The sequence below is a fragment of the Rattus norvegicus genome, chromosome 10, assembly GCF_036323735.1.
Source record: "Rattus norvegicus strain BN/NHsdMcwi chromosome 10, GRCr8, whole genome shotgun sequence".
Taxonomy (NCBI): Eukaryota; Metazoa; Chordata; class Mammalia; order Rodentia; family Muridae; genus Rattus; species Rattus norvegicus.
The window spans coordinates 59,848,212-59,863,279 of NC_086028.1; the positions used below are offsets into that span (position 1 = coordinate 59,848,212).

The 15,068-nt window shown below is 50.8% G+C and overlaps 1 protein-coding gene across 12 annotated transcripts in view; it reads right to left on the reverse strand.

Moving 5' to 3' along the window:
- Rap1gap2 (RAP1 GTPase activating protein 2) overlaps window positions 1–15,068 on the reverse strand; it is a 217,125-nt gene that overhangs the window by 94,390 nt on the left and 107,667 nt on the right. For all 12 annotated transcript variants that reach the window (XR_005489831.1, XM_039086002.1, XM_017597289.1 and 9 more), the window contains one exon: window positions 6,867–6,951. Coding sequence is in view for 11 of the 12 variants with exons in the window: in XM_039086002.1 (XP_038941930.1) it covers window positions 6,867–6,951 (85 nt within the window). In the remaining variant the exon portion in view is untranslated. The remainder of the gene's footprint in view (window positions 1–6,866; window positions 6,952–15,068) is intronic.

The following is a 15,068-nucleotide window of genomic DNA, read 5'->3' on the forward strand; positions in this document are numbered from 1 at the left end:
GGAACACTGGACGCCTACACGAGGATAAATGAACAGGGCCCTGACAGCAAACCACACACAAAGGAAGTAGTAGACATGGATCTGTGTTGAGCTCAGCATCATCAGGCCTTAGAAAAACACAAATTAAACACAGTGAGCTGCCAAGCACACACGCACACTGGGGTGTACATTACTGAAACACTAAAAGTTGCCAATGGTCGATGATGGTAAAAATTCAGAGCAGCCAGGACCTAATGGCACTGCCGGTGACAACTGTGCAAGCACGGACAGTCTGTCAGTTTCTAGTGATGCTTAAGACTCAGGGCAGAGGCTGGAGCTCAGAGGTGAAACACTTGCCTAGCATGCACAAGTACAGCAAGAAAAACTAATGATAGTAAAATAAAGATTTTTACCAGGCCAGGCATGGCAGCACATGCCTGTAACTTTGGCACTCAAGAGACTAAGGGAGTAAGATTATTTACAAGTTTAAGGCCAGACTAGTCTACAGAATGAGACTCAGGCCTCCTAAAGAGAAACAACAAAAAGTCCATTGCTCTTCAATGTAGTGATTCTATGCCTTGATAATCCAGGAGAAAGGAAGACACGAGTCCAGGCAGATTATACCACACAATCACGGCTTTTGACTATCAGTGCGGCCCAAACCAAAAACAACTCAGTAGTCCCTCAACCGGAACACAAGCAAACCAATTGTGGTGTCTTTATGTGACAGAATATTGCTCAGTGGTAAGGGGAGGTGGAGGGGTGGACCTGGCACCAGGAGCAAAGAAAAGTGATGGACTGGCCATAGGTCCGTGTGACAAGTTGAGGAAGGAGAGTGGTGCGTGGGCAAATAGTCTGGGCAGGGGGTGGGGGGAATAGTCTAGGGGGAGGGGGAGGGGAGCTGAACCACAGCCCAAAGGGCTCCTCAGATGCTCACTTCCTTCACACATACAAAGTGTGTACAGCTGCTTTGACCACACTGAGGGAAAGTGGGAGGAGGGATTAGTGGCCCTGGGGACAAAGCCGTGAAGGACTAACATAGGAACAGACAGTCTGCACCTCTCTCAGGAGAACCCTCAGCCCCCACCATCTTCTCCAAAGGAGAACATATGACCCAGAGTGCCTTAGAGTTTCATGAGGAGGACTTGAGAAGCTGAGCAAACGTCACAGACCAGCTACCAGCCTATTCAGGGCTGCAAGGACAACTCTGCCAGTTCAAGTCACAGCCATCTCATGGCCTAGAGAAATCAGCATCTAGGAGATGCCTTGATGGAAGAGAATCTGAGGGTCGACCCTAATTCCTACCCTCCTCAGTACAGGAGGGTCTGGCTACAGCTCCAGGGGGCAGCCCAACCTTGCTTCCTGCGGCCTCTTCCAACTCCCCCTTCATCTCCAACACCTCCTCCTCTCTAAGAAGCCACTTTTAATCAGTGAGCTTGTCACATGCTGAGCCATCTGACTTCCTCTGCTAAGTTAAGGTCCCCTGTAGAGGCTCCTTGAGGGTCAAGGACCAGTGTGCTTCTGGGCAATCCCAGGGGAATCCACACAAAGCCAGGTACACTGTGGAGTCTGCTAAATGCCTACTGGTCCCTGTGAACACAAAAACCAAACTCGTGAGGAATAAAACCCTGGCAGCAATCCAGTGCACACCCAGGCAGCCAGCCCCCTACCCCACTCCCATCCTACCCTGCCCATCCTCAGCTTGGGAATTGGGCTCCCGTTTCAGCCCATCTGCTCAGCTTTTTCTCAGCTTCATACTGGGGGTAGGCAATCCCCTAGGAAAACAAGCTGCACAGAGGGAGAGGAGGACCAGACTAGACCTATCTATAAAGGAAATGGATCGTCAATCCCTGACCCAAAGGAGCATTCTGCACCCGAGTCACACTACCAAAGGGAACAGGTGAGCCCTTCTCTCGCCAAGCACCTGCTCAGGTGGCAGAAAAATGATTCAAGGGGCTGGAGAGGTGGTTCAAAGAGTAAAATACTTGTCGTGCAAGCACGCAGACTTGAATTCAGTCCCCAGAACACCTTAAAAAGCCGAGCCTGGAGCCAACAGCTATGGCTCAGCAGGGGAAGGCACTTGCTGCCAAACCTAATGACTTGAATTCAATCCGAGACGCAAATGATGGAATGAGAAAATCGGCTCCTACAAGTCGCCCTCTGACCTGCATGCTTCGATGTGGTACATGCACACACATACACACTCATGCACATACACATGCACACACGCATGCACACGTGCACACACAATTAAAAAAAACAAATTTAGAGCCAGTGCAGCAATGTGCATTGTTAACCTCAACTCTGGAGAGACAGAGACAGACACTGGATAAATATGATACCCTGGGGCTTGGTGGACAGCCAGACTGGCCTACTTGGCACTCTCAGCCATGAGAGACCTCGTCTCAAAAAATATCATGGAAATGAGAAGGAACTTTTAAAGAAAAGAGGCTCAGTAGGCATGCAAGGGTGAGGACAAGAAAGGGAGTGTGCTTATCAAATATCGTGTGTGTGTGTGTGTGTGTGTGTGTGTGTGTGTGTGTGTGTGTGTGTGCATATGAAACTATCAAGGCATAACAAGTCCAGATAAAAATATGATTGTCTGATATCACCCTAGAAACAGAAACAAAAACAGGGAGCCAAGGAAAGATCTCCTAGTTATAGGGGGTGGGGAGTGAGGAGCAAGCTGGAGAGATGGCTCAGTGGTTTAGAGCACTGACTGCCCTTCCAAAGGACCTGAGTTCATTTTCCAGTACCTATATGGCTACTCACAACCATCAATAAGCCCATTTCCAAGTGAGTAGGGCACCCTCTTCTGGCCTTCACAAGCACTACACACACAAAACACACAGGTAAAACAGCTATACACATTTAAACTTTTTTTAAAGACTGATTGATTGATTGATTGATTGATTGATTGATTGATTGAAAGTACACTGTAGCTATCTTCAGACACACCAGAAGAGGGCATCAGATCCCATTACTAATGGTTGTGAGCCACCATGTGGTTGCTGGGATTTGAACTCAGGACCTCTGGAAGAGCAGTCAGTGCTCTTAACCACTGAGCCATCTCTCCAGCCCACTATACATATTCAATAAAAGAAAAGAAATTTTAGGGGTTGGGGATTTAGCTCAGTGGTAGAGCACTTGCCTAGCAAGCGCAAGGCCCTGGGTTCAGTCCCCAGCTCCGAAAAAAAAAAAAAAAGAAAGAAAGAAAAGAAATTTTAAAAGGAGGGGGAGACTCAGACAACGGCCCAGACCACACCCCTTCAACCCGGAAGTCTCAAGCTGTCCACAACAATTTAACCACCGTAAGCCAGAGGTCAAGAGCCCCAAAGACCAAGGAAGAGTCACCCCAGTAGCTCAGTGTCAGGCAGGATGACCAAACAGGCAAGGAGCGGCAGCCCTGATGGCTGAGCAGAGCCGTGGGCTCCATCTGTGCTGAACAAGTCAGTGTGCTGTGCACACTGTGGTCTTCAATCCCTGGAAAGCAGTCGCCTTCATACAATGGTGACATTTCCTAGCCGTAGAATCAAACCTAGCCACAAAACCAACCATGACAGACACTGAGAGACAAGATAGAACAGACCCCACACACAGGATCTCCAACCAGAATCTTAAGGGCAGGGCCAGTTCCCTCAGCTCCTAGGTCTAACCCTGCCTCTGGAGTCTGAACACAAAAGTCATAGGCAGGGGATTTCCTGAGCTGAGTTCAAAGCGTTTTCTTTAAGAGACAGAGTCTGGAGCTGGGGATGCCTTCTGATCCTAAGTCCAGAGTTCACCAAGGATGGTCAAGGGTCTTCCTAAGGCTCCTGACACACCTACACCCCGCCCCCTCTCTCCTTTCAGTAGGTCTCCCAGGGACTGTGTACTCCTCTGACTCAGGGTCTCCACTCCTCAGCACTGCCATCGGCTGTCACCTTACCTCTCCAGAACAGGTCTCAGTCATAACTCAGCAAACACCAGGCCTCTCTGCTCCGTGCTCCTCTGTGCAGTCCACACCATATTTGGCCTCTCCCAGCAGCTGGCCCAGCTGTTCATCCCTCACTGTGAGGTGACTACTCTTTCCCTCTGTGACTATGCCCAGCTTCTTCCACAGTACCAGCCTAAGAAGCTCTGCTCTTCCCACTCCACCTCGGCCCTAGACAGCTGCCTTCCCTGGACAACACCCCCATGAACAACCTGAACCTTCTCCTCCCTGCTGGGCTACCCCACCTCAGAAAATGCTTGCACCAAGTTACGTTGCCCCAGACCTTGAGACAATTCTTGCCTCCTCTCTTCAAATCACCTTGTCTCATCAACCTACCACCTGGGAACACTGAGTTCTATTTCCAAATACGCCTGCTGGTGCCCTGGGCAAGACCACATGCTCTTCCCTGGTACTCCGACAGTGTCATCTGGTACATCTGCTGATTCCCACTCCGTTCTAGTTTGCACATCCTTCTCACAGCCATTAGGGCAAATGCTCACAGTCCCCATCATAGCCAGGGGGGAGGGGGGGTCACCTGTGATCTCAGTACTCAGGAGGCCAAAGCAGAGAGATTAAGAGTCAATGTTACATGGTAAGACCTTGTCTAAAACAAAACAAAACAAACAACAAAACTGCACCCTTCCAGTGCTCTTAACTAGGAAAATTTTTTTAAATCTTTAGGAAGACTTCAGGCCCAGACTCTCCAACCCAAACCCAGGATGGTCCAATGCTTCCGGTCGTTTCCAGTTCCTCTCCTTCCACCTCACCTCTGAGATCCCCAAGTTGTTCTGTGCCTCTGGTCACCAGAGATACTGGTAAGATCCAGATCCCACTGGGCAATCTGAAGCAGGGTCTGAGATTGTGTTCCTGAGAAGCTCACAGACACTGAGAGTGCGTCTGGTCCCCTTACCTCACTTGGAAGAGCAAGGGTCGTGAATGCCAATCTCCTCAACTCTCAGGGCTCAGCTGAATAGTATGTCCTCAAAGAAGCTCTGTCAGCCCACTCCACAATCTCCTCAAGTCCCACGACTTTATCCTTCCTGAGTGATAAGGAGCTTCCTCTGAGAATATTCCCAAGCTGCCTCATTCTTGCCGCTCCTTTCCCACTCTGGCTCCGTGGGTGAACAATGAACCCCAGGGGAAAAGAGACCTCAGTATCCAGTCCACCCCTGGGTCACTAAGCGTCCAGCACTGGGCCTGTGGGCTCAGCATTCCCTGTAGTGGGTCCTGTCTACTCTGAGTTTTCCTTTCAGCAGTGTTTCACGTTTCCTTCTAGGGAAATTCTCTCATTCCTTCTCTCAGTTTCCCTGGTGTAGGTCATGAGACTCAGACCTGTCCAATCACAGCATTCCATTTTCTCTAGCCAATGAGCTTCCTCCCTAGGACTCTGTCAGAACCACTGGGGGGGAAAGCTATTCTTTTTCCACGAGAGCTACTTACTCCATAGGTGCTCTATGGAATCACCATCCGGCCATCACTGAAGCAGGGCTCCACAAAGAACAAAAACATCACAGAAGAAAGCGGGAGAGAGGTAGACTCGCCCAGATGCAGTCATGCCTGGGAAAGTTCCTAGGCTGGAGTGAGTAGTGTTTCTGTCACACAGGAGTCCTGACTAATGCAATATTCAAATAAACACTGGGTGTTGAATGAATTGAGTAGTCATGCGAGTGAAGCCTGCCAAGAGAACTCTCTGACTCTTCCTAGGCTTCCTCATTCTCCCTATAAACTCTTGCTGTCCGTAAGCAGAGGCAATATTCCCACGACCAACTCTGCAGAGCGAAGGGCTGAAACTCAGACTGGCGGCGTCCTCCTCAGCATTACTTTACGTCAGCCAACCACCCCAGCAGATGGGTCACGTACAACCCTGGGCTATGCTGACAAAAGTGGCCTGGCTTTGGACACCCAGGCATCCCCACCAAGAAAAGAAGAGATGTACTACTCTTGTACTCTGGCCCACACCCTGCCCATCTCTGAATGCCTGGCCCAATTAGGGCTCTGCTGCCATTGTGGCTCAGTGTGAGGTAGACATATACCATGAGATGATGTTTACCTTTTGCCTTTGGGATGCCATGGGAAAGGAGAGCCACACAGAGCAGCACGGAGGAGAAGCCAAATTGTTTCTTATGAGTCATCTCAGAACAGAGCCTTAGGCAGGACTAAGATACCAGCAGGCCTTGAGGCCTGTTGACAACTTGGGAGGCAGGAGACTTCCTCAGATCTAGTCTTTACCCAACCAAATGTGGAGGAGGAAGTTGGAGGTGTGCGGCTGATCTAACAGTCCTCCTCGAGGACAGGGTGATCATCCCATGGAAACTGAGGGGGAGACTGAAGGCAGAAAGGCATGGGAAGAGAGCACAGTCCCCTTTCTAAGAAGTGGGGGAGGTCCTAGGCATGGAATTAAAGATGGGGTTCTCTCCAAAAGAGGTTTCTTTCTGACTGAAGCCTCAGAACAATTCTCTCACAGAGACTGAAGCAACAGGCAACGTTCCCACAGAGACCAGGGTAACAAAGCCAGCCTGGAGGGGCTGATTAAATGTCATCCAAATCCTAAGGGGGTCTACTTAGTCCCTGCCTGTCTTACATGGCAGCCCCTTTAAACACACAGCTTCCTTCCTCCAATGTGGACGCCTTGTTTTCAGTCCCATCATTCCACACGGCTTCTCACTGACCTAAGCGTCCTGCCGATCCCCCTGCCACCTGCCTGTTTCTCCACAGCCCCTTGGCACAGACACGCAGGCCTCAGTCATACTTTCCCCTCACTCCACCAGACTTAACAGGACACTGACTCCTGAAGTGTTGGACCCTCCATGGGCACCACTAGAACGGAAGCAGCTGGACCGGAAGCTAAAACAACAGCGAGACTTCACGACGCTCCCAGCATTCCCTTCCTCCCACCTCTTGACTTTGAGCCTCTTACCTTCATGGTTGGAGGAGCAGTGAGAGGAGGGGACAGTGGCCGATCTGGGAGGGTCACATCCGAGCTGTTGGCCAGCTCCTGCTTCCTGCAAAGAGACCAAAGGACACAGAAGCTGTGAGCAAGGGCCTTCATGAACCTTCCCTCTGTGATCTAAGGAGTGGCTGAGCTTGAAGACTCAGAAAGACACAGGAAACTAGAGTTGACTACATCTCTCCATTGGGATATGCTAACACCAAAAGCAGTGCAGTGCAAGGCCCTAGTCCACAGCATCCCCGAAGGATGTGTAAGTTCCCAGGTGCATGCCAGACTCTCCATGGACGAAACCCAAAACTCTGTTTTACCCAGATTCCCACATGATTCTCATGTATCCAAAGTCTCAGAACCACTCGTTCTAAAAGACACGGGACTAGGGTCAGAGGGAGGCAGGGAAAGGGGTCACCACGTGGGATTCCTTATCTTTCCCATGGGTGTCTTTGTTGTCTTGGACACACACACACACACACACACACACACACACCCCACAAGGCTGGCATAGACCCACCCTTGGGAGGATAGGGCTGCCTGCTGTAAGAGCTGCAGGTAAAACTTATTTTAGTCTATGTAGGGTAGGGCCAGGTTTGAGGCAGCTAAACAGAGTTGTGTTGCCATGGAAACGCTGCTCTCACACACTCCCCACTTCCCATCTGGCCCTTGCTGGTGACCAGGGAGAGCTTGTTTGCTGTCCCATCACCAACCAGACTGCTTAGGTTGGAAGAAACTTCCACAGCAAGTTATGCAACAGGACCATCTGGGCAGAGATGGGGGATTCCCCCAGTGGGCCAGGAACCCTGATGTGCCCTGGAGGGGAAGAATGGAAAGACAAGGCAATAGTACTGAGAACTGACAGATCACAACTGAACTGTTAAACCCCGAGCTTCACAAGGGCCCCATCCTGAAGCATCCAATAGTCAGCCCATTACCCTTCGTTAAATGACCAAGACCCACCATTCCCCAGTGGAGAGAACACTCACTCTACTTCTTCCCAGTCTGTGTCCTAGTAGTGACAGCCCCAATCCAGGCCGCTCCATGAAGGAAACCCACATGCCCTAGAACCATGCTTCCTACCTTTCCAAAGAGAAATCCCAGCCCTGGAGCCTGGAGCCCAGATAGTCTAATACCGGCTGCCCAAGACCACAGGCTAGTACAATCTAACACCACTTGGGAAACCAGGCTAGAAACAGGGTCATACTGTCTAGCACAGAGCCCCTTGCTGCCCTTGCAGCCAGCCACCCACTCTGTCCTCTAAGCAGTCAGACAGGGAGGCTGGTGAACATCTGGCTTGGCGCAGAAGCCACATGACCCCACTAACCTCCACCCTGGCCAGCTCCCCTTCTCTCCTCCATCTGCCTCTGTCCTTACTTCTTCCTGCACCTTGGTAAAAGGACTTAGGATAGATGGAGACTGTTAGTGGTCCAAGAACCAGACAGGACAAGATTCACACACACACACACACACACACACACACACACACATACACACACACACAAGTGCAGCGGCTTTGTGTGCCTCTGGACACAAGCTACCAACCTCACTTTCCATACATCAACTCAGCTGTGGCTACTACTATGCCCTCACCTGCCTCCCATCAAAGCTGGTCCAGCACAGCCTCTGCCCTCTGCCCTCTGCCCTCTGCTCTCTGCCTTCTCCCTCTTCAAATCAGCCCTTTTTCAAGCAGCCACTGCTTCTCTTGATAAGCCCATCCCCAGAAAGCCAGAAAGAGGAAGAGGGAAGGTTGATTAAGAATGGAAAATAGCACCTTCATGTATCCTAAGACAAAGTAAGGGCACCTCCTTTGGGAGCTGGGAAGCTGGCAGAGAACAGAGAAGAGAAGAGGTAAATCTTCCACAAGAGAAGACAGGTTGCTCTGGGCTCAATTGAGAACTTCCATCCATGCTCTGGAGATGATTTATGGAGAGGACTTATGACCTTAACTGACAGCAGTCCTGGATCTGCATGATGATGTCCTGAGACTTTCACATCACTCACTGGCGGACGCTATAAACGGCCATGCTATCTAGTTCCATGTCCACACCCATGAGGCCAGAGTAAATGCAATTACTGTCCAAGGTCTAGGAATCCCCAGCCTGTTCCCATGTACCAGCCTGCTTCCCCTGGATACTGGATGCTGGATGAGCAGCTGGGACCAGGGGATGATGAGGACCACACAAGGTAGCTTCCAATCAGAAGGATTTCCCAAGTGATAGTGGGGCAGGAGGGAACACTCATAGCCAACAGGTTCTTTCTAACTCCCAAGGTGGGTCTAGGAGTCCAGAGGGGATGGGAGATGGACACAGGATGGCTACTGTGCTGCAAAAGACTCAGGGTACACATGGGCCTTTAGCCATAAGTTAGAACCCGCCTTCCCTTGGTATATAGATAACATCAAGTACACCTAGAATAGAGGCACACTCCCCTTCCTCTCAGCACACTCTTGCTTCCATCCCTACCTCCTGTTTAAGAGCTAAATGGCTGTTGTTGGTTAAAGGGTGTCCCCTCCAAAGAGCATGTTGACATCTCCACCTGCAGCACCTATGACTAGGGCCTTATCTGACATTAGAGCCTCTGCAGATGGAGGTGAAGCCGAGGCCGTGAGCTAGGCCTGCAACATACCCAGTGCCCGTGTGAGAAGAGAAGGCACTGTAAGCTTGCAGTCCCACATCACGTGGTGCATGATGGACTTAGATGGAAGAGGGACCTGGTTGCAAACAGAGGGACGCTAAGCATCACGCCAAACGCCAGCAACCTGAAGATATAGGACCCTTCCCTGGGGCCATCAAGCCACTGTGTTCCTACTGGCATCTTATTGGATGTCAGAAAACTGAGGAAAGAAATGTGTGTTGCCTCAAGCCAGCTCTCGTACCTGGGAAGGCAATACACAAGTTCTCACATCTACCCTTGTGACTGAAAGGCCAGAATGAAGAAGGTGAACCACCAGTTCCTACCTCAACCCGGCACCCTACTCTGATCAGCTGAACCTCACCTTGTCCTGCCCTAACCCTCATGACAATGACATTTACATGTGAGCCAATGCCACCCCCCCCCAGGACACCAGGGCCAGACCCAGTCACCAGCTGACATAAAGATAAGGTGAGAGCTGCATGCTCAGTGGAGTTCCTGTTCTTTCTCTCTCACTCAGCAAACACATCGCACATGAGCAGGTGAAATTGATGTGATTCTACCAGGGACAACCTTGACCACTCTCATTTGTTAGAAGCGAAAGGTAAATGATTACCAGAAGTAATGAGTCTCTTGTGAGCCACGGTGTTGTGAACCTGAGATTGGAAACTGCCCTCCCACTAGCCCAGGCAAACAGGAACACATGCTGTAAAGACACATGGCCCCGTATTTACCCAGGGGCCCTTGGAAACACAAAGGAAGGTGCCGATAATAAGGACAGGTGGTGAGAAGGAGGAGGGAAGAGGAAGATGGAGAGAAGGCAAGGGGGGGTATTTTACTCTCCGCTGAAATACAGAAGCCTTCGAGCACTGAATGGGCAGGTCGCCCGGGGTTCCTGGAGTTGCAGCCCCACTCAGTATCTCAGCTACTGCACAGCCAAGCGAGCTAATGGTCTCCACTGGGAGATCCCAGGGCAGAGAGGAGAGTGCTGGGTGGCCAGAAGAGCCCCAACATGGCTTCAGCAAAATGCAATCTCAACAAAAGGGGCCTGGTGTAGAAGTTGGGCAGTGTCCTTGGGAGGTCCCTGTGACACCATCTCAGCATCCAGAGTCCCATGTCTCTACCCTCAAAAGGCTGTGACCCCGGCCCCTTGCCAACAGCGCAATGTCTTTTGCACATTTGTAGAGAATGCCCTACAGTTAGAATCGAGTGATTCCTGGATTCAGGTTTGGCTCCTCCTCCTACTTTGTCATGTGACCTCAGCTCTGTGCCTCAACGCAAATGTAGGAGTAGTGATGTTCTGAAGGATTAAAAGCAATAGTATGGAATAAAACTATGGGGGTTGGGGATTTAGCTCAGTGGTAGAGCGCTTGCCTAGCAAGCGCAAGGCCCTGGGTTCGGTCCCCAGCTCCGAAAAAAAGAAAAGAAAAGAAAAAAAATAACTATGAAGTTCTGTACAAATGGGGACTAAGGCAATGACATCATTGCCTATATGATTCATAAAATGGTGGTCTGGGACCCGCAGGATGGCTCAGTGGGCAAAGTCACAAAGCCTGATGACCTGGGTTCGACTTCCAACCCCACATGGTAGGAGGGAAGACCCAACCCCCACAAGTTGCCTTCTGGCTTCCACCTGCAAACCATGGCATGAAGGTACACCAATGCACACATGCACACACAGAGACATGTGCACAGGTGTGCACTTAATGAAAAAAAAAAACAAGATAACAATCAGCAAACAAAAAAAAGTGGTGATCTCTCTCCGAATGCTGAGAGAGAAACAAGAACCTAGGCTGTTTAAATGTCTGGGAAAACACTTCATCATCTCAAATACAGCAACAGCCCTTGCCCCCGGAGATTTGCTCTCAGGATCATAACCACCCACTGGTTAATAATCAACAACAGGAAAATGCCCACCTAGTAACAGATGGCCCCGGGGCCAGGTGCAAGGCCTCCCTCCAGCGCAGAGTTCTCACAAACCTTCAGCTCCTGCCACCCTGGCTCCCCAGCCACCCCAGGGGCACTTACACTTGCTTTCCAAATTAGCCAAACTAGGGGAATACAGACAGCTGTATGCATTGAATAGCTTCTCAAGAAAAGCAAATGAAAAGGGATACAAAGCATGAGTCACGGGAGCAAAGGGTGGAAATGACCCAAATGTCCCAGCTGACAAATGGATAGACCAGACATAAGTGGTCTATAAAATGGAATATTGTTTCACCACAAACAGGAATGATGCATGGATTACTCTGTCATATGGTGAACCTTGAAAGCATAATGCTAAATGAAAACAGCCGGTCGCCGAGGGACACATATGACATCAGTGGCTCTCAACCTGTGGGTCGTGACCCTTTCACAGGGGTCGCCTAAGACCATAGGAAAACACAGACATTTACATTACCATTCACAACAGTAGCAAACTTATAGTTATGAAACAGCAATGAAATAATTTTATGGCTGGGGGCCACCATGATGTGAGGAACTGTATTAGAGGGCCACAGCATTAGGAAGATTGAGAAGCACTGCACCAGATGGTTCTGTTTCCATGAGAAGTCCAGAACCAGTGAATACAAAGCCAGAATGCAGATCAGTAGCTGCCAAGATCTTTAAGGAGAAGGCAAAGGGAACACGGCTGATGGGTGGCTAAAACGTTCTAGAGCTAGACTGCCATGATGGTTGTACAACCCTGGGCATGTACTGAAGCCCGGAGAACGCCACGTACTTTTTAAAGAATGAACTTCATGGTATACGAATCATATCTCAATTTCTGGAAAAGGAAAGGGGGTGCTGGAAGTTCCTGCTGCTTAACTTCCTCTCCTGCTGCCTTTGATGCCCTGGGCCCCAACTGATGAGAGTGTTCTTGCTTTGCAGCAGAGGCCATGAACACACATGGGGCCGAGTGGGGCTTCCTTGCCACTGCCACCGCTGAAGGGCCCTTTCTGCCCCAAACCCAGCACTCATAAGCACCAGCAGCTCAGTTATGAGTTAGGGAAAATGTTAAGAGTTCTACCTTTTCACAAGGTCCACCCTACAGAGCCAATTAGATCTGAAACAGTCTAGAAACTAGAACAGAACCAAACACTCCAAGAGAATTCAGCCTGAGGCACAGGGGAGCAGAGGAACCTTGGAAGTCAGGCTGAGCTCTGGCCCTAATGAATGGACTCTCTACTTCCTGATGTCTTTGCTCTGTCCTCTGCAGAGAAGACAGAATGGATGAGTTGACTCTTGACTTCTGTTCCCTCTACAGAACTAGTCTTCACACAAGCAGAGAATCATGTGTCACTGGACAAGCTAGCAGAGCACACAGACAGCAGGGACTTGGTAGTGAAGGCTTCATGATCAAAGAAGTCTGCTTTGAAGCTAGGTGTGGTGGTGCATGCTTTTAATCCCAGCACTGAGGAGGCAGAGGCAGAGGCAGAGGCAGAGGCAGAGGCAGAGGCAGAGGCAGAGGCAGAGGCAGAGGCAGAGGCAGAGGCAGAGGCAGAGGCAGAGGCAGAGGCAGAGGCAGAGGCAGAGGCAGAGGCAGAGGCAGAGGCAGAGGCAGAGGCAGAGGCAGAGGAGGCAGAGGAGGCAGAGGAGGCAGAGGCAGAGGAGGCAGAGGCGGCAGAGGCAGAGGCAGAGGCAGAGGCAGAGGCAGAGGCAGAGGCAGAGGCAGAGGCAGAGGCAGAGGCAGAGGCAGAGGCAGAGGCAGAGGCAGAGGCAGAGGCAGAGGCAGAGGCAGAGGCAGAGGCAGAGGCAGGGAGGTCTCTGTGGGGTCCAGGCCCTGGTCTCCAAAACAAGTTCCAGGACAGACAGGGCTACACAGAGAAACCCTGTCTCGAAAAACCAAGGGAAAAAGAAGGAGGAGGAAGAGAAAGGGACAGAGAGAGGAAGAAGAGGAGGAGGGAGAGGAGGAAGAGAAGGAAGAGGAGGAGGGGGAGGAGCAGCAGCAGCAGCAGCAGCAGCAGCAGCAGCAGCAGCAGCAGCAGCAGCAGCAGCTTACCAGACCACTCAAGGCTTATTCTAGTATCCAGATTTGCTGGGGTGTCTTCATGTCTGAAAATGTCTGTCCATGCTAAGTGAACAAGTTAGAGAGCCAGGCTCCAGCCAGAGAGAGACAGGCAGAACAAGAGCCCTAGTGTGAGTGTCTGAGAGGCCTGAATTTGACTTCCAGCATCAATCCTGACTAGCCATGTGGTCAGTTTATTTCTCCTCTCTGCCTGTCAGTTTCTGCATCTGAAGTGGTGTTAGTCTCCCTACCCTGCCATTTTCAGAAAGGTTTGGAAACCCCTCAACATAGTGTCTGGGTGCATACAGCAGAAACACAATAGATGACCACCGCAGCTTTGGTGGTGACGGCTATTGTCCCAACCGAAAGAAGTAAGTCTGATGGAGAAGGAGCAGGAAGCCAGCCAGAGAGCAGAGGTGGACAGATATAAAATCTGGGTGACCTGGATGTGGGTGCTCCAAAGTCTAGGATATGAGAGCCCCCACTGCTGCCTTGGTCAAAGACAGAAAGGGGCACCCAGATGCCACAAGTGTATACAGGGGCTGGGGCCCTAACATCTATCCTGCCACACTGGGGTCAATGTGGAAGGAGGGCAGGATCCCAGTAGAACTGACAGGAATGAGAGGGCACAGTGGAGGAAGCGGGCAGATTCTGCCCCCCGGTACAGGAAGGCACAGGTATTACTCACATATGGACACCCAGCAGGGTTGACCTAGGTGTTTCATCCCATCCTCATGCACAGTCTAAGGTCACCACAGAGATTCAGAGCATAAGGCTGAACCCTCGGTGACTTGAATCTCCCCCAAACGGCAACCCACTCCACCCCAATTCAATTCCATGGTTCATGGATATGGAGACCAGCAGCACCCGGGAGAAACCCGGGAGATGTTATCCGATAGCCTAATTATAAAGCCAGAGAAAAGCAGATGCCTCTCTCTCTCTCTTCAGAAGTCAGCTTCAGCTGAGCATGCCAGAAAGGAGCAGCCACGACCCCACAAGAGTATGTCAGGAAGGACTACACATTTACAGACGGACATTCACAAAACACCGACTGAATGGCAGGAGCTGGGTAAAGCAAGAGAAGAAGAGGGAGCTACTGGAGTTTACAGGTTCCCATAAGTGCACCAACAGCAGAGGCCCGTGCTGGGGAGGAGGGGAGACAGGGCTTCACAGGAGATCATTATGTATGCTAGGCATAGACTGTACTAAAACCCACACTCAAGTAGCAAGAGACATCTGCATCTGGGAACCTGGGAAAACTTGCTCAAGGCTAGATGGCTGCAGCATCTCCTCAGATGTGTTGGTTACAGATGGCGCTGCCCTTCCCTGGAGAACCTTGAAGCCCTAAACTAGGACAAGGGTAGGAGAAAAAGCAGTCAGAAGGCACGAGACACAACAGGGCCAATGAAGGGAGAGATAGCTGTGAGCCTCAGGTCACCCCCAGGGGTGCACCCACATAGGCGAGTCACCACTCCCTGAGAAAATGAGTCTTTGCTGAGCAAGCAACTTTCAGGGCTGACCAAAGCATGAGAGCTCACCCATGAACAGGGGTCCAATGA